General features: G+C 43.1%; 1 protein-coding gene across 2 annotated transcripts in view; it reads right to left on the bottom strand.

Moving 5' to 3' along the window:
* The window catches only part of NIT2 (nitrilase family member 2), a 34662-nt gene extending 12798 nt beyond the window's left edge, over positions 1–21864 (bottom strand). The window contains exons 1-11 of one of the 2 annotated variants that reach the window (XM_045501782.1): positions 21592–21861; positions 18147–18265; positions 16536–16656; positions 15391–15479; positions 8950–9043; positions 8366–8440; positions 7228–7306; positions 5449–5547; positions 3270–3325; positions 2829–2921; positions 1229–2722 (exon numbers count right to left, since the gene is read on the bottom strand). In XM_045501782.1, coding sequence (XP_045357738.1) covers positions 2830–2921; positions 3270–3325; positions 5449–5547; positions 7228–7306; positions 8366–8440; positions 8950–9043; positions 15391–15479; positions 16536–16656; positions 18147–18265; positions 21592–21619 — 852 coding nt within the window. In that variant the 5' untranslated portion in view covers positions 21620–21861 and the 3' untranslated portion in view covers positions 1229–2722; position 2829. Of the gene's footprint in view, positions 1–1228; positions 2723–2828; positions 2922–3269; positions 3326–5448; positions 5548–7227; positions 7307–8365; positions 8441–8949; positions 9044–15390; positions 15480–16535; positions 16657–18146; positions 18266–21591 lie in introns of those variants that run through there. The other variant, XM_045501781.1, reaches the window with a different exon arrangement.
* Positions 21865–24106: the final 2242 nt, after the last annotated feature.

Raw genomic sequence — 24106 nt, 5'->3', positions numbered from 1 at the left:
GGGGGGGGGGGGTGGGGACGGACAGGAAAGAAAAGAATCTTGACTCTTCACTCACACCATATATAGAAAACTAACTATTCAAAATGGATCATAGGACGCCTGGGTGGCTCAGTTGGTTAAGTGACCAACTCTGGATTTCAGCTCAGATCAGGGTCTCTGGTTAATGGGATCGAGCCCCAAGTCGGGCTCTGTGCTGGCAGTACAGAAACCTGCTTGATATTCTCTCTCCCCTCTCTCTGCCCTTCCCCCATTTGTGCTGTCTCTCAAAATAAACTTAAAAAAATGGATCATAGGCCCAAATATAAGAGCTAAAAGTGTAAAACTTTCAAAAGAAATCATAGGAAGTTAGTGACATCTAGTTTGGCAATTTCTTAAATACAACATTTTTTAAAAATAATTTATTGTCAAGTTAGCTAACATACAGTGTAAACAGTGTGCTCTTGGTTTCAGGGGTAGATTCCTGTGATTCATCGCTTACATACAACACCCAGTGCTCATCCCAACAAGTGCCCTCCTCAATGCCCATCAGTCAATTTACGCCTCTCCTCCCTCCCTCCCCCCGCCATCAATCTTCAGTGTGGTCTCTGTATTTAAGAGTCTCTTATGGTTTGCTTCCCTCCCTCTCTGTTTGTAACTATTTTTTCCTCTTCCCTTCCCCCATGGCCTTCTGTTTTCTCAACATAAAAAAGACAAACTTCAAAAGAAGAAAAAGCAATTAACCAGCCTTCACTGGTAATTAAAAACTTTTGCTCTGTAAACGATATTTTTTAAAAAAATGAAGACTTTTTTTTTTCTCAGACTTGGAGAATATATTTGTAAAACATGACACGCGACAGATGGTTTTTAACTAGAGTATATAAAGAACTCTTACTGATCAATACAAGGATAAATAACTGAACCAAAACAGGGGGAAAAGATATGAAGGGACACCTCACTGAAAAGGATACAGGAAAAGCACAGGAAAAGATGATCAGCACTATTAATCATCAGGAGAATACAAAGTAAAACCACAATGAAATCACATCACATGCACATTAAAAGAGCTAAAATCAAATTATCACACCAAATACTGGTGAGGACGCGGAGCAACCGGGACACTGACAGACGGATGGCAAGAAATAAAATGGCACAGTCACTTTGGAAAATAGTTTGGCAGTGAAATACACATAGGCCCCTGCCATTCCACTCCTAGATATTTACTCAAGAAAAATGAACAATTTGTACAAAATGTTTTCTAGCAGCTTTATTTCTAATAGCCAAAAACTAAAAAGTTGAATGTCTATCAACAGGTGAACAGATAAATACAGTGGACTACCATTCAGCAATAAAAAAGAAATGAGTGATACACACAGGAATGAGTCCCCCAGTAATTATGATAAGTGAAAGAAGATGTATACATATGGCATGATTCCACTTTTGGGTTATTATAGAAAATTCAAACTAATCTACAGTGACAAAGCTGATCAATGATTGCCTGGGGAGGAGAAGAGTGGCTGAAGGGATTACATAACAGCTTAAGAAAACACCAGGGGAGGGTTCATTATCTTGATGAGAGCGCTTTCATGGATGTATACATGTGTCAAACTTTACCAAATTGTAGACTTAATTTTAAAACGTCATTTGCCTTTTTCACTCCTGTACTCCTCTGGGTATACAATGCCGGTTTCCAAGGGTTAAATGACACATGATGATATCATCACTCTTATAGCTAACAGAATGTGTGCTTGTGTATTATTTTAAGGTTTTGTTTTATTTTCCAGGATGATAAATATCTCTACATATGTAAACAGTGGTGTGCTAGAGCAGGATTACACCAACTCACAAGTGCCCACTGTGCATCTATTTCCAACTCTGTGTTTAGAGGGTTCATGTTGATAGTCTGTACTTGGTCACAGTGAAAGTATTTATACCAAGGAAATTGGCAAATACTACTGCAACTACTGCAAAATCAGGGCCTTTTTTTTTTTTGGACAGCTGGTTGTTAAATGTTTATTAGCCCACCACCAACTGTAACATAAAAACAAAGTTCATTGGAATCCTTAATTTTTAATTGTGCAAAAGGATTCTTAAAACCACTAGCTTGCCTTCATCAAGCTAGAAAGTGTTACTAGGGAGAAAAGCAAAAAGACAAAGATATTTTCAGACACTCACCCCATCAAGAAAATCTTTTACAGAGACTCATACTTTAGTTGCCTTGACCAAATGCCACTGCTGCCATTCTTCCACAGGACTCCCTGTTGATACTACCTTTTCTCTAAGACCAGGAGGGTCTGGGGTTGATTCATTGGCTCTTTCTTGAATTTGAAGAGCCCCAAGGCTGCCGGGAAGGGATGGGGCTGCCATCTCCTCTAGCAAACACCAAGGATCCATAACCTTGCTTTCCATAGCTACTCACAGACTAAAAATATAAACTTCAACGTCCTACTCAAAAGAGAGTGGCACCAGACCAAATCTTCTACGTAATGGATTCTAACCCCAGCAGTGAGATAAGCAGTATGTGACATAAATCTATCGGTATCAGGTGAAGCAACCACCAGGATACCAAGATCTGATACTTTCACCAACTGCTATGAAGCAACTTAGTATGGGAGTTATAGCCATCTCCTTTTCCTTCTGCTCACAAGGCTAGTCTGAGCCCTTTTTAACTATCTAATATGGTGTGAAAAATATCATGTGTTGATGCTCCATCATCTCAATAGAGAGTTCCCAACAAAGGAAAAGTCTGAAATTAGAAAAAAAAAAAAAAATCTCCTTAAAGAATTCAACAGGGAGTTGATTACATTGCAGAAACATCATCCTGTTTTTCATGACATGTTAGAAGCATAAACCTTAGGGCTTTTTCGCCTCCACTGCATAAAGGTCTGATCGCTTCTGGCTAAAAATGGGGATTTGCTGGCGTATTTCAGCCAACCTCTTCAGGTCTGCAAAAACAGGAAAGTGTACTATTAATAGGATGTAACTCCTCACTGACCAATGAGAATTTCTTCCCCAAACAGTATAAAAACCACCAGAGTCTCGGCAAGTAACTCAGGAATATAGAGGCCTTGTCCAAAGGCACCCGGTGACCTGGCGGTCCCGCTGGAGTTATTTCAAACCAAACCAAGAAAACTCAACTGGAGTTACAGCCCCCAGGGTTTGGCCAGAGAACCAAGGATAAACGAGAAGGTGGCACAAGGGAGCCCCTCCAAGCGACAGGAGCTTCACAGCTAGGAATCACCTCAGACCAATGGGGACGCCACACACCTCAACCGTGCCGCAGCAGATCTTACCTATGTCTGAATACACGATGGTCTCTTCAGTGCCAGCCTTGGCAAGGACATCTCCCCTGAAAGAGATTCAGAAGGGAGTAGGTCACTAATGTTTGTGGGTATCAGGATCCCTATTCTTGTCCCGCCTCAGGGGAAGGAATCTGAGATTAAAGACACGAAAGGAGGGGCACAAATTCCTGTTCCACCATTTAAGTAGCCATTTGGCCTTGTGCTAAGTCACCTGCACTCTCCATTTCCTAGTCTATAAAGTGGAAATCAGAGCTCTGTGAGGACTTAGATTACGGAGTATGTTCTGTAAACTGCCAGCTGCTAGGAAATGGTAGTTCCTCCATGATTACAAACCTCTGAAAACAGAGCTACCTGTAAACAGCGGGAAGCTCTGTCCTGTCCCTTCCTGAGTGCAGATCAGAAAGACCCCTTTCGGGAGGGTGGTCTGGCTCTGCTCCTTCATGCTTTCCGAGGCTGGGGATGTTAAGGTTGGGTCTGAGCACAGCCCTGTGCTGCCTGGATCTCCGGCCTTGTGCCTGTGGTCCCTGGGTCCCTATGTTATTGGGTTTCAGTTTTTGAAGGAAAGGTTTCAGCCTGGGGTCTGGATAGAAGTGGTGTGTAAAGCACACCCCAATAGGAGAGGAGCCTCACACTTAGAAACAGGAACACTCCTTCCCAAATCTGGAGAAAGGCTGATGTGGAAAAGATTCCAGTGCTGAGTCTCTTGGCCCAAAGCAGGCCTTCAAAAACATCTAGTGAAATGAAATTTCTCCAAAGCACAAAATAATCTGAACTAACAAACAATCTGATACAGTAATTGGTTCCATTTCCCAGATGGCCACAAACAAATTTTTGGCACAAATGAGCTACAAACATCATCATTAATGCCACTTAACTGAATTCATTTTTATTCTTTTCTATTTCTTCCCCATTTGCTCTGGCATTCAAAGATCTCCCTCTCTGGGTTAACCCCAGGCAGCCATTCCTGATGTCAATATAAGACCGAGGGCCCCCAAGTCCTACAGACAGAATTCTGAAAAGAATAAAGTACAACTACTTTGTGTCAGAAGCAGCCAGCCTGATCAGCAATGAAGTTCATCAGGAGAACCCTAGCAGGGAAGCAGAGCTGCCCAGAAGGCCAGGAAGCCTGTCACTAACAAATGAACAGAGGAACTTGAACCAAGTTTAAGAAAATATTCAAGACAACTTAATCCTTCCAGTCTGCCAGTGCCTTCCAAATCCTAATATGCAGGAGGCTCCCTGGAATCTCTCACTGGTCTTATCTTCCAAGGCCTTCCCCTATCACATTCTTTCATCTTTGGGGCCTAGAAGGTCAGAAGAGAGAATTTCAGACACACCCTAGTGATATATAACCCTTCTCGGCCTTGTTACTGGCATATTTATCCCGAAATTATGTAAATACACAGCAGTATGTGTGTAATCATACAGATGTGTGAGTGGTATGGAATAAATCTGAGTTCTAAAGTCAGAAGTCCTGAATCTAAACACCAGTTCTGGCTATTTTATCCCACGAACTTCAATTCTACCATCTATAAACTGAGCTTAACATAGGAAAAGTCTCGTTCACATGGAGGCCACGTGTGTGAAAGTGCTGTGGAAACCATTCAAGTACAGACCATGAGTTACGTACAGTAACATACAACTGGGTGTGCAGGTGGGAGAACTCCCATGCTGGCTTCTCTAAGACAATGCTTTACATTCTCACAGAGGACAAGGTCACAGTTTTGCTTAAATGAACCTATCCTCCCCCATCTTCTAATCATTATGCAGGGAGCAAAATCCTCACCCTATAACCCATTTCTGCTCTAGAACTAATCACCTAGCTTAAATTTTAACCAAAAGCCAACAATCTGAGAGCCTCTTTTACTAAAATCACCCACCCATGACTGCTGCCGTGCTTCCCCCATGTGATCCAAGTCTGACTGATAACAAAAGCTACTGAGAAGCTCAGAAGAGGGCTAAGGTCAAATGCTCAATCAAGAAAGACAGCAGGCCCGATTCTTTCTCACGTGGTTTCCAAGTGTCTCTCTCAGACGAAGTGGAGACTGAGGAGGCATGTGAGGATAGGGGGCTGGGAAGGGGCAGGGCTGGTGGGGAATCAGACAACCCACCCCCCCAGTGCAATCTCTCTCAAGCTCCTGGAGAGCCTTTCCCCGCTTAGCCAACTCACCAAGGACTCACAACAGTGCTGTGTCCCCAGGCGACATAGGAGGCCTGATCATCCCGGGCAGGAGATGCCGTGGCCACATACACCTGATTATCAACAGCCCTGTTGTCAACAGACAGAAAAGAGGTAATTCATATATTATATATTGGCAACATTTTTCTATCCCAAGGGTACAGATCCTTCTTTTAAAAACTGGGATGGAGTGGGGGGTTCCTGGGTGGCTCAGTTCGTTAAGCATCGGACTTCGGCTCAGGTCATGCTCTCACAGTTTCTGAGTTTGAGCCCCGTGTTGGACTGTGTGCTGACAGCTCACAGCCTGGAGGCTGCTTCAGATTCTGTGTCTCCCTGTCTGCCCCTCCCCTGCTCGCGCACGCACGCTTTCTCTCTCTCTCTCTGAAAAATAAATAAACATTAAAAAAATTCTTTTAAATAAATAAAATGAAATAAAAACTGGGACAGGATAGGCTGGCTCAGACATGGAAGGGAACAAACAAAGCCATGAAACCCTCTCTTCTGAAAGTATATTTAATGCATAAGCCACTTCTCAACTGGGAGTGATTTTGCCCAGTAGAGCCATTTGCCAATGTCTGAAGACACTGACTCTGACTTTTTGACTTTCATGATGGGGGTTGCTATTGGCACCCAGAGGGTAGAGGCCAGGGATGCTATTAAACATCCTACAGTGCACAGAACAGCCCCTATAACAAAGAATGAGCTAGTCTAAAATGTTAATACTGCCACAGTTGAGATCCTGGCCTGAGCCAACCTTTTAACATATAAACAAGCAGATCTTCTCTGGTTAATCAAGTCAAGGTGGCCAGAGAGACTGGACTGGACTTGCTGGGGCCAAACACTTTGCAGGGCTGCGTGGCATCTCCATGACCCCAGTGGCCGCAGCCCCATCATCTCAAATTAGGTAAGAATTTCAGGTGGCAGGCTGGGTACATCAAGCCACCTCACCTGGGAGCATCCTGGGCTTAACCAACAGGTCCACGCCAGGCCATTCCGATATCTCCCAAGCTTTTCCTGCTCCCTACAAGACTGCATTAATTAATATTCATGGTATCAGACACCCCTACCCCATCTACACCTCTGCTTCCTCCTCCAATAAAAATTGCCATCCTCTTTAGAAGTGAGAATAGTGGCCACATCTGAGCAAAGGAGAGGGTAGACGGAAGGAGCAAAGGGGAGCATTCTAGAGATCCGGAAGTGTTCTATATTGACCGCGGCCAGAGGTGCATACACATGTAAAAACTCCCCAACCTACAGACTTAAAATCGGTGTACTTTCCTCTAAGTATAGGATGCCTCAACTAACAGAACTGTAATGGAGAGAGCCAGCATCTCTGACCAGTATTTCATGGTTTTCAGCACACTTTACACAGATACACAAGTCACACTCCTTTCCCCTTCCATATTACATCCACCTCAGCCATCTGCCCTTCACCACTCCCTCCTCAGCCTCAGGGACTCAGGTAACAGCTACTGTGACATGCCAAAGACACTGTGCAATGTCTGGGATTCGCAGAATAGAAAAACAGTGTCTCAGCAGGGTATTCTAGGACTAGCAGAATGAGGTAAGGGCTGGGGTAGGGGAAGCATCACCATCCAAGCAACATAGTCAACGGGGTGATTCATCCTTTCCCACTGCATCTGGATGTCAGGGCACCTGAGTCAGGGGCAGCATCCTGTATCAGGAAGGTTGGTTCTTCCCCCAAACTGGAAATCTCTGCACCAAGGCAACACTGACACACTTGAAGGTGGGCCTGAGATGCTTTCTTACCGGCCTCGCTGAAGCAACTCCCAGTGGGCTGGTCCAGTGGTCAAATTAAAAGCTCCAGGATATACCAACAGCTGGCAGCCTTGAGACAGAATGGCCAGAGAAGAATGGGTGCAGGTTGACACCACCCCACACTCAGTCCCCATTTTGGTCCTTACCCAGTGGGGAACAAACTCAAACTCTCCCAAACCTAAAAAAAAAGATGTCCGCCAAGGTAGGATTCCTTTGGGGACACATACACGCTGCACACAGACATAGAAGAACAGTGCTATTGATGACCGAAACCACGGTATGTGACTTCACAGATTTCTGTCAGCACCATATGGCCAGCTCTGCGTGGCCAAGGACCACATTTTGTAATGCTTTTCAAATGAAACGAGGGGCAGAGTAGGTGCTCTAACACTTACTGACAGAAGTCAACAGAGACCGCCAACGCAGAGCCCCCCACCTGTTTTGCTGACCAGGCAGTCACAACGCCTGCACCCATTTCACTTGAAGTGACAGTCAAGTCCAAATCAGAGTAGCTTGGACAGTCTAGTGGGATGCTCCTATTTGTTGACTACCACAAGAAGAGCTTTCTAAGCTCTCCTTCCTTAATCTCCACCCCATGCCTATGAAAAAATGGAGATCCACGCTGCTGTAAAGATTAAATAATTTACTCAAAGTATCACGTCCATTAAGGGAAAGAGCTGGAACCAGAACCCAGATCTTGTGACTTGGCTCCGTGCTCTTCCAGGACAGCAAGGACACTTGTTCTCTGGACCAGAAGGTCACTGACTACATTTCTACTGTGCGCAACATGCAGGACCACTGAGTGTGAAATCATGACAGGCACCATAGACCATATCCTCACTTCTAGCGGGCTCCAAGCTACTCTTTCCAAATACAGTAGCAAGAAGGGTTCGAGGGGCAGAGAAGATTTAGGAGCATGGCTCCTGCTTAGCTCCACGGTGTGCTGAAATGCAACCTCCAAACAGCTGTGCTGTCCACGTGCAGCAACGTCTGAGCAGCCGGATGAGGGTGGACAGAGTAAGGCTTCTCCTCCGGTTTTTCTGACCAAGGGCTCCCTCCCTCTACCCACGAAGACCAGGCCGGAACCAAACCCGGAAGCACCTCCACAGCACAACCTCGGTGATCTCACCTCTCTGCGCATAGATTTGTGCGAGCTCTGCGAAGCGGATGTCGTAGCAAATGCCCAGGCCCACTCTGCAGTAAGCTGTTTTTCAAACAGAAAATGCACAAATGAAAAGTTAACCTCTTTTGCAACATGGCGTGGCAGGGTAAAGCCTCCATTTGAGATCACCAAACAATGAAGGTAATACATTACCCAGGGCCCATGGATGGAGAAAATGTACAAGCTTATGCCTGCTTGGATTTTCCCTCACAAAGACATCATTTATGTCAGCAGATTAGAAATAAGAAGTTCATTCTAATTGAATGCTTATTGTCTATGTGGGAAGTATTCAATCACAGCCTGACAGATAAACTCTGGAAGTGATCATACGAATAGTCTGTGACCAAATGGCAGAGCAAAATCATGACAAACCCGTAGTTCTCCATTCAGCCCACTATTTCTAGATCTCTGGCCATTCTATACCCTTCTCATTTCTGGCTTATAGTCAGGGTATGTAAAGAAGTCGGGGAGGAACATAAGAGAAAAAAAAAAAAAAGAATGCCTGACCCCCGTCCACTGAGACTGCTGAAACAGGTGAACTTAGTACTTACGAGTATCAAATGTGGAGAAACTATCACCGGGACTCAACGTTTCAGATTCGTGAAATGTAATTTTCCCCGGAACGTCAATATCAAACAGATGGAGCTGCATCACAAGTAATGGATTTGGTTACCTCTTTTCCCGCAGGGTTCACGGCAGCAATTTACAAACGTCCTTCCATGCCCAGAAATAGGGATGCTCTAAGATCAACTATACAAATAGTAACCCCAACCTGCCCACAACCCAACCCACAAGCTGACATCTTATCAAAATGAGCTCTAATATACAAAACTGGAAAAAATCCACAAAGCGGTAGTTTTATGACACTTCTTTCCTATGTAGTACGCAAGGTGATATCTAGGTTTCTTACGGAAGGCAGCTAATGTGTTACTTTCTTATTCAGTATAAATGCTAACTGAAGTCTTCATCACAGAATCATAATCAAACTGACACATTGGCAGGAGAGGTGGAGAGTGGGTAACTAAAAATCGGTACAATTTTCCCAACTAAATGCAGCAATATATAAAAAGTGCAACACATCATCTGAAATTGGATTTATTCAAGGAAAGCACGTGTTAACATGAGGAAATCAATGTAATTTACTACAAATAGCTAACAAAATAAAGGAGAAAAGTCATATGAACATCTTAAGAGGTACATAATGAGCATTTGGCAAACTTCTAAATCCATTCATATTTTCAAAACAAAAGAAAAAACTCTTCTGGGAAGGGTATTCCCTTACTCTGACATAGCATCTGCAAAAGTAAAAAAGGAAGGAACACATACTTAACACTGAAACATTAAAAGCCTTTTCATACTGAGATCAGGAACAAGACAAGGACTCCTCCTATTCAGAGGATCTCAGAGATCCTAACCCAAGCAACAAGGCAACAGAAAGGAATAAAAACCATGAGGATGAGAAAGATAAAATTAACTCTGTAATTATTCTCAGATGATATAACAATGTACCTACAAACTCCAAAAGAAATCTACAGCTGAAATTAAGGAGTTTAGCAAGGTTACAACATACAAGGTCAGTACTTTTAAAATTAGTTGTACTTCTATATACTAGCAAGAAACAGAAAATGAAAGGGCATCAAAAACCACCAATTAGGGGGCGGCTGGGTGGCACAGTCGGTTAAGCGTCCGACTTCAGCCAGGTCACGATCTCGCGGTCCGTGAGTTCGAGCCCTGCGTCGGGCTCTGGGCTGATGGCTCAGAGCCTGCAGCCTGTTTCCGATTCTGTGTCTCCCTCTCTCTGACCCTCCCCCGTTCATGCTCTGTCTCTCTCTGTCCCAAAAATAAACGTTGAAAAAAAAAATTTTTTTTTAAATAAAAAAAAAAAAAAACACCAATTAGGAATAAATCTAGCAAATGATATACAAGACTGTACCCAAAGCACTATAAAAACAATTCAAGAGAAATTTTTAAAAGCTTGAATAAATGGTGGGATATACACATTCATGGACTGGAAAACTCAATACTAAAAATATGCACTTCAAACAGTGAGGTTACAAGCACAAAAAGCTAGTTGTTTAGCCCCAAAGCTAAACAACTTTACATAGAACAGAGCAGCTGAGGGATGCCTGGGTGGCTCAGTCAGTTAAGCACCGGACTTCAGCTCAGATCATGATCTTGTGGTGAGCCCCACGTTGGGCTCTGTGCTGACAGCTCAGAGCCTGGAACCTGTTTGGATTTGGATTTTGTGTCTCCTTCTCTCTCTCTGCCCCTCCCTCACTCATGCGTGCACACGTGCTCTCTCTCAAAAGTAAATAAACATTAAAAAAAAAAAAAAAAAAAGAATGGAGAACCTGAAGTTACTGCCTACCTCACAAAGGAAAGAGTATGGTGTTTGAGTACAATGAAGTTAACTACTTACTAAAACAAAAAAAATTCAACCCTTTTCAGAGTAATATAATAGAAGCTGGAATCTCGACAACATAGAATCCAATATGCAATCCAAAATTACTAGACACACAAATAAGAAAATGTTACCTAACTTTAAAGAAAACGTAATAATCAATGAAGCAGACCCCAGCCTGAGTCAGATGTGATAATTACCAAAAAGGAGCTATTAAACTAGGCTCAAGGGTATAAGGAGAAATATGCTCTTAATGAATAGACAAATAGGATATAATTAGTAGAGAAATAAAAGTTTATCTGAAATTTTAAAAGATTTCACTGGGATGGCACACAAGAGACTAGGGATTACAGAAGAAAGACTCCGAGAACTTGAAGACAGATGAATGGAAACTGTCCAAGCCGAAGAAGATAGAGGAAAAAGGTTGGGAAAACAAAAAACTGGAGTCTTGGAAACCTGGTTTGGTAGAACAGTATCAAAATTGAAGTCCAATAAGAAGAGAATGGAACAGAAAAGCATTTAACAAAATAATGCCCCAACCGGACGAAAGAGTTACATTTACAGATTAAAGAAGCACAAAGCAGGGCTCTGGGTGGCTCAGTCAGTTAGGCGTCTGACTTCAGGCTCAGGTCATGATCTCACAGTTTATGAGTTCGAGCCCTACATCGGGCTCTGTGCTGACAGCTCAGAGCCCGGAGCCTGCTTCAGATTCTGTGTCTCCCTCTCTCTCTACCCCTCACCTGCTCACACTCTCTCTCTCTCTCTCAAAAGTAAGTTTAAAAAAATTTTTTTTAAATAATAAATAAGCACAAAGCAAGAGAAATAAAAAGAAAACTATATCTACATAGGCACATCAGAGTCAAAACACTGAGAACTAAAGATTATGGAAAACATTTTGAAGGCAGACAGAAAAAAAACACGAATTACATACAGAACAACAATACAAATCACCACCGAATTCTTATTAGAAAAATGCTTAAAAAGAGGCTAGGAAATACATGAAAAACATTGCTCAAATTGCTAGGAGAGAAAAGAAAACTGTCAACCCAGAATTCTATTCCACCAAAAATATCTTTCAAGAATGAAGACAAAATAAAGATATATTCATAAACCAAAACTAAGAGCATTCCTACCTACCAGATCCTCACTACAAAAATTCTAAAGGAGGTCTTTCTGTTTGAAGGCAGATACCAGACAGAACTAGGATCTTTAGAAAGAAAAATACAAAGAAGCTAAATATTTCAGCAAACAAAATAATTTTATCTGAATTTCTTTACAAACGATTACTGAAAAACTTAGTGTTTTGTGGGATTTATTATGCAATACGTATGACAACTATAACAGAAAGAGGGGAGAAGGAAGGAAATTGATCTATATAATTGTGAAGTTCTTAAATTTCATATGAAATAGTAGGATATTAATTCTAAGTAGACTATGAAAAGATAGGGTGCGTATGGTAATCCTTAGGACAACAACTTAAAAAAAAAAAAGCAAAGAGGTATAACTAAAAGCCAATAGTTAAATTAAAATGGAATTCTAAAAAATACTCAACTAAACCAAAAGAATGCTGGTAAGAGGAACAAAGAAAAAAACCACTAAAATGTCTAATGCCTAAATCAAACCATATCAATAATTACATTAAATACAAGTGAAGTCAGTGCTCCAGCTAAGAGGCAGAAATTGTCAAAATGAATAAAACAACAAGACCCAACTGTATGCTAGCTACAAGAGAATCATTTTAATTATAAAGATACACTGGACTTCAAGCTGTATTACAAAGCTGTAATCATCAAGACAGTATGGTACTGGCACAAAATCAGAAACTCAGATCAATGGAACAGAATAGAGAACCAAGAAATGGACCCACAAACGTATGGCCAACTAATCTTTGACAAAAGCAGGAAAGAATATCCAATGGAATCAAGACAGCTCTTCAGCAAGTGGTGCTGGGAAAACTGGACAGCGACAGGCAGAAAAATGAACCTGGACCACTTTCTTACACCATACACAAAAATAAACTCAAAACGGATGAAAGACCTAAATGTAAGACAGGAAGCCATCAAAATCCTCAAGGAGAAAGCACACAAAAACCTCTTTGACTTGGCCACAGCAACTTCTTACTCAACATGTCTCCGGAGGCAAGGGAAACAAAAGCAAAAATGAACTATTGGGACTTCATCAAAATACAAAGGAAACACACAGCAAAGGAAACAATCAGCAAAACTAAAAGGCAACTGACAGAATGGGAGAAGATATTTGCAAATGACATACCAAAAAAAGAGTATCCAAAATCTAAAAAGAACTTATCAAACTCAACACCCAAAAAACAAAGAATCCAGTGAAGAAATGGGCAAAAGACACGAATAGACACTTCTCAAAAGACAACATCCAGATGGCCAACCGACACATGAAAAAATGCTCAACATCACTCATCATCAGGGAAATACAAATCAAAACCACAATGAGATACCACCTCACACCTGTCAAAACGGCGAACATTAACAACTCAGGCAACAACAGATGTTGGCAAGGATGCGGAGAAAGAGGACCTCTTTGGCACTGCTGGTGGGAATGCAAACTGGTGCAGCCACTCTGGAAAACAGTATGGAGGTTCCTCAAAACATTAAAAATAGAACTACCCTATGACCCAGCAATTGCACTACTAGGTATTTATCCAAGGGATACGGGTGTGCTGTTTCGAAGGGACACATGCACCCCAACGTTTATAGCAGAACTATCAACAATAGCCAAAGTATGGAAAGAGCCCAAATGTCCATCGACTGATGAATGGATAAAGTAGAAGTGGTATGTGTATATATATATACAATGGAGTATTATTCGGCAATCAAAAAGAATGAAATCTTGTCATTTGCAACTACGTGGATGGGACTAGAGGGTATTATGCTAAGTGAAATTAGAGAAAGACAAGTATCATATGACTTTACTCATATGATGACTTTTAAGATACAAAACAAATGAACATAAGGGAAGGGAAGCAAAAATAATATAAAAACAGGGAGAGGGACAAAACATAAGAGACTCAAATATGGAGAACAGAGGGTTACTGAAAGGGTTGCAGGAGGGGGGATGGGCTAAATGGGTAAGAGGCATTAAGGAATCTACCCCTGAAATCACTGTTGCACTATATGCTAACTAACTTGGATGTAAATTTAAAAAATAAATTAAATACACCTGCCAAAATAAATAAATAAATAAATAAAATACAAAGATACATTCAGGTTGAAAGTAAGGAATTAGAGGGGCGCCTGGGTGGCTCAGTCGGTTAAGCATCCGACTTCAGCTCAGGTCACGATCTCACGGTTCATGAGTTCGAGCCCCGCGTCAGGCTCTGGGCTGATGGCTCAGAGCCTGGAGCCTGCTTCCGATTCTGTGTCTCCCTCTCTCTCTGCCCCTCCCCCGTTCATGCTCTGTCTCTCTCTGTCTCAAAAATAAATGTTAAAAAAATAAATAAATAAAAAGAAAGTAAGGAATTAGAAAAAAAATGTACCATCCAACAGTAAGTATAAGATTAGAATGGCCATGGCTATATCAGAGATAAACTTCAAGACAAAGATTATTGTGAGAAAGAAAGGGATTTCACAACAATAAAAGGATCAATACCCAAAGTATTTAACAATCCTCAATGTATCTGCATTTACCAAATGTCAACTGTTCCCAAAGTGATCTCTATTTTCAATGCAATTCTTTTTTTTTTTTTTATCATTCTAAGTATTAGCTTTATTTATTTATTTTTAATTTAAATCCAAGTTAGTTAACATTTAGTGTAATTACGATTTCAGGAACAGAATTTAGTGATTCATCACTTACATATAATACCCAGTGCTCACCCCAACAAGTGCCCTCCTTAATGCCCATCACCCATTTAGCCATCCCCCACCAACCTCCCCTCCAGCAACCCTTAGTTTGTTCTCTGTATTTAAGAGTCTCTTATGGTTTGTCTTCCTCTCTGTTTTTATCTTATTTTCGCTTCCCTTATGTTCATCTGTTTTGTATCTTAAATTCCACATACAAGTGAAGTCATATGTTTGTTTTTCTCTGACTTATTTTGCTTAGCATCATACACCCTAGTTCCATCCACATTGTTGCAAATGGCAAGATTTCATTCTTTTTGATCACTGAGTAATATTACATTGTATGTATGTGTGTATACATATGTATATATATATATACATGTGTATATATATATGTGTGTGTGTGTATATATATATATATACACATGTATATATAGATACAGATATAGATATAAATATATTGATATATACACATACACCACATCTTCTTTACCCATTCATTAGTCGATAGACATTCGGGCTCTTTCCATACTTTGGTTATTGTCAATAGTGCACTATAAACACTGGGTAATTCTAATCAAAATTCCTACAGATTTTTCCTTTGCTGAAACTGACAGGCTAAGTCTAAAATTTATATCAAATGCCAACAGCCAAGATTCGACAAGTTGACTATACCAACTAGTCAAACGCCCCACATGTGTAAAATTTGATGAGAGGAACTAGGGGATTTCACAGCAAATTCTCAAGAGGTAATGAGGCTTGCCACATTCCCTACTTACCTTTCTGTACTTTATCAGTAAAGTCCCATCAGGCCCAAACACAGCACAGGTGTTATAGAATTTCCCAGCATCCTCTTCAGGAACAGAACCTTTCATTGAGAAGAGAAACACAGGAGCAAAGAAAATATTCTGAATAAAGCACTCTTGTATGATAACAAGACAAACACTTGACAAACTGTCACTTGGGTCCAACAATAAAGCATACTATCTTCTAAGGGTTATTTAATTATGTTCTTTTTTGTCTTCTTTAATATGATGTTTCAGAGACAAACTCCAGAGTAGAGATGAAATGTAATTAAGTCAGATGCCAAAGACAGGTTCAAAAATAACCAAACTGTTTCTGAATTCTGCTTTGATCTTGAGCTACAAGATCTGTTAATCTATAACACTAGAGAAACACAGAGGATTCACTGTTGCTCAGCTTCAAATCACCAGGTCCTGCAAAGTAACTGTATCCCCATTAGGCCTCACGATGGGAATGGAAGCCAATCCTGCCATCACTGAATGTAGTTCCCGCATTTCTTTTTTCTTGCTTGTCTTTTCTTCACCTCTCATCTGTCTCTAATTCTAACATGTCATAACAGAGAATAATTTTGTTTGCTAGATCTATTGAACAGCTTTACTGTACTGATTTTTATTTAAGCAAATACATTTAAAAAATTTATTTTGAAACCACATTTATTTCAAAACCATACTTATAAAGCTACCTTGATATATGTGGCCTCTTTATGAGAAAACAAAATTTCCTAACGTTGTATTAGTATAATGAAAGACACTCCAATACAGTGATTTCTTTCCACATTTCCACCTGCCCTGTATTCCCATTCCTTCTCCAGGGAAAAGTCATCATTATCAGTTTGGTGCGTCTTTATACAATACTTACTATGTGCTACATATACAAACACATATGAAAATATATAACCTTTTGTGGCAGGGATTAATCTGAGAGTGCCTGTTCATATCATACGGAACGTGCTTCTTCCACATAACTGTGTCTTGAACATTTTTCCACATGATTACGTAAGATCCACCTCATTCTTTCAATGTCTGACTTACATGCTTTGTATTTCATTGTTTAAATGAAACAAAAATTATTTGGATGTTTCTCATGTTTAGGTCATTATACCATGAGGGTAGGAAGTTACCTCCAATGAGATATATGCTGCACTCCTTTGCTACTTCAGAAAGCTTCTGTGTAGATTCACCAGGAATTTTCTCAGCATATTGGGGAAAATATTTCGTGCCATATGGACAATTAAAACATTCCTAGAATAATGTTGGCAGAGAAAAGGGGGGGGGGGAAACCGTGAAAATAGCCCACCCATTTTAAACTTAAACTCAGAAGACACAGCTGCCTCTTTTAGCCCTGCTCTCAAAAGGGTAAAACACAGCTGATAAGAAAAACACTGGCATCCTAGGGCTAAAGAGCCTGTGGCCCCGAGCTGAACTTGACAGCTGGCTCAGGTTGGGCCAGAGGATACAAGTCATGTGTGCTCTCTCAGATCCCTGTCACCCCAGCAAATCCGCCTCTCCCTCGGTGTCCGCAGAACTCTGAGTTCCCACCCTGGGCACCTGAGCCCCATGACAATTGGGTTTAATTATAGGACTTCGGGTGTTAGAATGAATCCATTGGCTCAAAACTATATTATTAACTACGTAAAGCAATAAAGCCTGTGTTTGAAAAAATACAGAAATCTCTCATTCTCCAGGATATGCTATCTGCCACAGCTCTGTGAGAAAAGAAAAGCAAAAACTAGACTTTGATTCTAATTCATCATTCACTGAGACTGTGCACCAGACACTGTGCTAGCAAACTCAAACCTCAGGATCATCAGCTTCTACAACACACGTTAGAGAGGGTACATGCAGAATTAGGTGCTTTCATTCTCGCTCCTGGCAACTTAAAGCAACAAGTGACCGTGATCAGGGTACAGGCGAGTCCCATAACTGTGGCCATAAGGAAGACTGGATTCACATTAAGATCTCAAGCTCCCTTGTTAAAGATTCTGACTCACTGGCCACATCTGTGATGGACTGGAGCCTAAAACATAAGGTGGCCCTGAAAATTCTCTAGTCAATCTAAGCAGGGTTTACAAAGGGCCACCTCCTCCCCACAGCGCAAAAGGGAGAGAGGAAGAGGGGGCTGTCTGGAATAGTTCAACCACTGATCCCAGTAGTCCTTTGCCCCAAAACGCAGTATAGGCATGTCTTAGCATCAGCAGAACCCAGCTCTGGGCCAACACTACACCTGCTGACAAGCAAATGTGGTGCAACCTTTACCCGGTTCTGTTCTAAAAGCAATCACCTAGGAAATACATGCAGAGCCCTACTGGCTTACTACAGGCTACCATATTTAGGAAGATACTGCAGGCTTCCTAAATGTCTCTAGTAATTTCCAGTTATCAACCATTTGCTAAAAATGTTGGAGCCTTAGCACTACAATCAGCTATGTGTGCCATGGTCCTGGAAAGACTTACTTATACAAGGAAAGAAGGTAAGTATCCAAGGCACTGAGTATTCTATCTTTAAGTAAGCCACACAACTTACCAGGATTCTGAACACGATAGATGATCCCAAAGAGCTGTAAACACGCTGGCACATCCTATCACAAAGACCCTTAAACATGGAACAATCCTGGGGACCCACAAGACCCTGCTGGACCCCAGGACACAAGAAGACAACGAGAGGTAGCAGCCAGTATTCTACTGGATCAGAAGTTCCCAGAGGGCAGCGGCCACCTCCGCCTCCATACTTACTGGCAGAGAAACTATTTTGGCTCCTTGTGTTGCTGCCTCCCGCACGAGGCCACAAGCTCGAGTGAGGTTATCTGATTTGACGGAAGAAACCTGAAGTTGGATGAGGGCCAAGCGGAAAGCTGAGGACGAAGATACAAGAAAACAGCTGTCAGAAGACCTGACTCCTGGATCAAAGCAACTCTCAACCAGAGACAGATTCTGCACCCCTTCCCCAAGACATCTGACAACGTCACCACTGTTGGGGTGCCAGTAGCTTCTGGTGCGTAGGCGTCAGGGACATTGCTAAACACACCACAGTACACCACAGTCCTTCACAACAAAGAATTATCCAACCCACAATGTGAATGATGTGGAGGCTGAGAAACCTGGGGACAGAGCAACACCTCTGGGCGAGGCCCCACGCCAGCACAAGAGCCTCAAGCAAAGCAGGCAGGGCCAGCTTCTTACATACTACTGAGAACACGGCTTGAAGGAAGAAAGAACTTGAAGATGGAACTGTCTCTTACAGTTTGCTCTTGGGACTCAAGCTACCCCTGTTCCAGATACGGAGTGCATCTTAGTGCAGGTGAAATCCCTTGGAAACTACCCAATCACTGTGACCTGGGGCGGTCAGCCCAATGGAAGGGGAATTGCCCGCCTCCACCTCCCCACCACCAGCTGGGGCAGGGAGCAAAGGTCCAGCCGCTGGAGGGAGGGAAGCCTGGCGGCTAAGGAGCTGCACATGTGCTTAGTCACGGGGCAGGGCCCCTGGCCACCTGTGAGGTTTTGCACTGGCCCCATGAATATTCCTGTGCCCCCAAAGAGCACAACATTAAGTGGCAAATAACACCACGAGAGGTTGCAAGGGAGACTGTTAGAAAAAGCTAACAGTGCTTTTTCCTGTTACTCGAGTAAGAGGCTCCATATTTTTATCAGGGACTGAGTCCCACAGAGCCAACAAGATTTGCTGTCAGCCAAGAAGGTCAGGGGTTCTTCCAGGCTTATTCCTTCTTTGAGCTAATAACCACACCCTATATGTGCTTTTCCTATATTCTCTAGAGTTCTCTTGTAACTCTTATAGTCATCACCCACTGGTTAATAATTTTTTATATACAATTTCCCGTGTTCAAGTGACTGGTGTGGTTTCTACGTCCTGCCTGGACCCTGAATGATGCATAGTTTTTGCTCCTGGTCTGACGGGAGGCTACATTAAAGGATCAAAAGCACGTGGCAACCTATGAAGCTCTGCAAAACTTCAGGAATCTTCAGTAAAGGCCTTCCCTAGCTTCCCTCCCCCACCGCTGCTCTAGAAAACTAAGCTCTAGAACCTGAAAACCATTAGAGTTCTCCCTCTGGTTATCTGCTGTACTGGTGCAAATGTCCCCAGAAGAGTCAACACCGACAGACCCCGATCTCTGATGGTCTGTTTGGCCCACTGTGAACCCTAAAAATAGGAAAACTCAGATGCTCCATTCCTTGGTGTATCTTAAAAACAGTGAGAAGAGCTAAATGTAACCCTGAATGTAGCTTGTTGAACAGTTTCAGAATCTGAATGAATACAAAGGAATCTAAAACAAGAAACGAAAGCTGGGATAACTTTGGAGCACACTTTAGCTGTCACCAGAACATCACACAGACCTACTAAAAGTCTCCACGGTAACTCAGGAACTGGGCTTTGTCTCTGCTCTGGGGGGATTAAAAGATGAATCCACCATGGCTATGCTGAGAGTTTCCTCTCTCCCTCATCCTATCCAGAAAGTCCTGATCCAGGCTTGGGACTGTCTGACATTCTGCAGATTACCCACTCCACACAGGGGCTGAGACACGGAAAGGCTACCATTGGGAAGTTTCTTGATGTGGAAAACAATACTAGTCAGTTCATCTCCTCAGCTGTAAAGTGAAAATTACAATGACTTTTAAGGTTCCTGGCTGCCCTAATATTCATCATCATCTAACAATGAAAGACTTACCAAAGGGGGTAAAAAAAAAAAAAAAAAAAAAAAAAAAAAAAAAAAAAAGGATAAAACATAGTAAAGTGAAGGGACCAATGTGGGAAAAGCATACGGAATGTGCCAGGCCCTCTATACATGCAAACATCTGTGAAGCGTCATTAACACTATTTGGTAGATGAGGAAATTGCAGGGGGGGAGGGAAGCTGCGCAAAATCAGTGAACAAAGTCAGTGAGACAATCCAAGCCAAAATCTGGAACTGTAAAGCAGGACAGGAACCGCATTTGTTTGTTTCTGGGTGGGCCGGGGAGAGGTCATGTAACTTGAAAACACTCAAGGAAATCAGACACCATCCTCAACACCATCACGAGCCACACCTCTCAAGCCCACCAGCCTCAGTCTCGTCCTGGCTCTTCAGAGACAGCAGGCACATCCAGAGGCAGGTGTGTAAAAGGACTTCCAGACCCCGATCCTAACATTCAGTCAGCCACGGACTTGCTCCGAGCACTGGCAGGTTAAAATGAAAACCAGAGCACTTGCACAAACCTTAGCATCTAGTGGGGGCCTCGCAAGACCTCAGGAGGGGCAGTTGATGTCCATTTTACAGGCCAGGAAACTGAGGTTCAGAAAGATTAAATGACCTGTTGCCACAGACTGAGGCAAAACTGTATTAATCCAGATCTCCAGACTAGGGGTCCAGGACACTCCAAAGCCTCATGTAAAAGGATCGGGCAAAGACCTGGGGACAAAGAAAGATGGCTGGAAACGCCCTCTGGGGCTGATCCAGGATAGACTTGTGTAACATGTAATACCTAACCCGAAAGCTCAATGTCCAGGTGCAGAAACAGCTTGTCCAGTTTTTTCTGTTTGGGAAGAGAGCATTCTCCACTGGGTGTGACGGGCGGTGCAACATGGGGCAAGTTCATCTGGCCTCTTACCATACAGCCCAAATCAGAGAAAAACGATGCTTCATTTTCATATGACGGGGTTCAAAACACAAATAATTAGGATACATGCTTTTGCAAAACTCAAGTTAAAAAATCAATCTAAGGTGAATACAGTGAACGCGACACCCCCTGGTCTCGCTTTCTCGTGCAAAACCTAACAGCCTCCAAGAATCCCACAAGGCAGAGGTTCCCACACTCGAATAAGTCTCCTAATTACTGAAGGTGCAGTCTTCGGGTCGGGGCGGGGAGAAGGGGGCGCGGAACTTGTGTGCACCCGTCTCCCTCCTCTTCCGGCGCAGGTGAATTTGCAGCCGGCGGTGCCGAAACGCAGCTAGAGGCACGGGACTCAGGAGGATCCCTGCAGTGAGCAAGACGCGGGCCCTTCCGGTCGCGAGGCCTGGCGCTCCCGAAAGCCTGGACTCCCCGGGAGTGCGCCGGGCCGCGCTCCGCCGCCCGAGACCTCAACCCCACGGGCGCCGGGTCAGGGAAGGCCCGGGACGCGGCGGGGACACAAGCGGAGGCGAGGGGCTGAGCCGGCGATCCCTCCCCCGGGCCGCCGCGCTACTTACTGGCCATGGCTCTCTCGAGCAGCACCATGGGCGGCGCGGCCTGACCCGGCTCCCTGGGCGGAGAGCGGCGGCCTGCCGAGAGGCGGCGCCGAGCGGCACGCAGGACTTGGTGCGGCCGAGGCTCCGCCTCCGGACCGCCTCCCGGTCCCGCGGCTCCGGGGAGAGCGTGTGGTCTTTCCCGCGCTCCAACACCTGTTTAGGTGTCCGCTGTTGGCGCCACCAAGGAGCAAACCATGGACCAAGGAGAAGCGACGAATAACAACACGCTCCAGTAAAAGGAATGCAAGGCAAAGGGGTACATTGGAGTGGTGTTCAACAATTGGCCAGCGAAAGGATTGAACCTCTTGCTGGTTAGAGCACCTCTAGCCGGCAATGATACCGTATGTATTGATTGCCTTGGGCTCCTTGAACAAGTCGCTCTGACGACTGGGGATGGTAATGGGATGGAATGACCTACGATGGTTTAGTCACGCAAGACATCCGTGGGATCTGACTAGAAGGCTGCTAGGTCATGGGGGAGAAGAAAAGAGCGACAAACATTGTATCCTCAAAAATTCAGACCTCTTACATACTGAAATATGCTAATATTGTGTGAGGACTTTTGCATTTGTATTTTTTAGGATTGTGTGTGTGTGTGTGTGTGTGTGTCATGTCTTTGTGCTTTTTGTTGTCAGGTTTGGGGATCAAAAATCACAAAACTAATAAAATCTTGCCATCTTTTTTTTTTTTTTTAATGCTCTGTCCTGGTTTTTAAAAGGATACTCTAGAGGCGCCTGAGTAGCTCAGTCGGTTGAATTTCCCACTCTTGATTTAGGCTTGGGTCATGATCTCACAGTTTATGAGGTCGGCCTGCGGGCAGCCTGCTTGGGATTCTCTCTCCCTCTGCCCCTCTTCCCTGTTTTCTCTGTCTCTCAAAAATAAATAAAAGGATACCCTTAAAACATTTTTGGAATAATTAGGGTATTTATGAACTGGATATTTGATGCTTTAATGAATTCTGTGTGATGATGACATTGTCATTATGCCAGACAATATCTTTACTCTGAGAAGAAGTATTTGCTGAAGTATTTAAGGGTGAAGTGTCAGAATATCTGACTTGAAAATGGTACGTAAAAAGAAAATATGTGCTTATACAGAGACAAAGCAAAGGTGGCAAATTAAATCTAACAGGAGAAAATATAGCTGTTCATGTACTACTTTAAGACGTTTTTAAAAGTTTTTAAAACTTTCTTAAGCTGGGAGGAAATACATAGCAATTACGGGTTTTATTTTTTTGAAGATTCAACAATCTGGACCTGGCTTTGTAGCAGGAAGATAATAATCTGTTAATTTCTGCTATGTTTAATTAGCCCGCTGAGATTCCTGCATCAATACTGGCCACTTACAACCTGTCAAAAAAAAGGTCACCCATTTCATTTAGATTTGCAAGTTCATTGGCATAAAGTTGTATGTAACAGTGGTACCAAACATGGCTGGGCATGTTATTGGAACATCGAAGCAGAGACACCCAGGAGGCAGTTGGTCCTAAGCCTCAAACTCCCATATGCACGCTGGAGGCTGATTTAGGAGTCATCAGCAACTTAAACTAAGACAAAACTCTGAATATGGGTGACAAGTTGCAAGTGGACTATGAAAGGCACAGGTATAAGAGGGGCCTGTGAAACCTGATAAGGGGCCACCTGAGAGGTAGGAAAACCAGGAGAGAAAGGGCCTTCAAGACCAAGAGTCTGTGGGCACTGTCTTCCCTACGTCGCATGCAGGGAAGCCAGTGACTTGGATTCTAGGGAGGGAACAGTAAGAAATAATACAAACTGTTCTTGAACTTTCCTTTAGAACTTTCTGGGCATAATGGAACCGCTAGTCACGGTTCCAGTTCTGGCTCTGACACTGATGTGATGTTAATACCTAAGGCAAATCATCTCGTTCTCAGGACCTTTTCATCATCTGTAACACAAGAGGATTCAGAGGCAGAAGGTGAGAGGCTGGATAACCGAGTTTGCACAGTCCTCCTGTCACTTCACTCTGACTCTTCAACCACACAGCTCTGTCTTCACGTTTCCATATTCCCTTTTATTTGCCACTTGAAAAGTAGCCAAAGAATTAAACGACTACACTAAATGAATCTCCAGAGCCCAGATCAAAAGCTGGAAGTGCCAACCATGTCTCACAGTTTTAATAACCATTGCCAGGCTGGTACTGATCAGATTTCTACTTTTACTCCAGAGGATCTATTCCAGCATCTCCAGCTGCCCGAAAGCCATCTGTTTACACGTCTTGACATCAATTTAAACTCAACCATCTGAAAATAATTTTATCATCTCTAAAAGAGCTTCTCCCAGGGGCAACTGGGTGGATCAGTCGGTTAGGCCTCTGACTTCGGCTCAGGTCATGATCTCAGAATCTGTGACTTCGAGCCCCACGTCGGGCTCTGTGCTGACAGCTCGGAGCCTGGAGCCTGCCTCGGATTCTGTCTCCCTCTCTCTCTGCTCCTCCCCACTCATGCTGTCTCTGTCTC

This window comes from Leopardus geoffroyi, chromosome C2, assembly GCF_018350155.1.
Source record: "Leopardus geoffroyi isolate Oge1 chromosome C2, O.geoffroyi_Oge1_pat1.0, whole genome shotgun sequence".
NCBI classification, from domain to species: domain Eukaryota; kingdom Metazoa; phylum Chordata; class Mammalia; order Carnivora; family Felidae; genus Leopardus; species Leopardus geoffroyi.
Note: the sequence above shows the minus strand (reverse complement) of the source record. Positions and strands in the feature narration are given on the sequence as shown.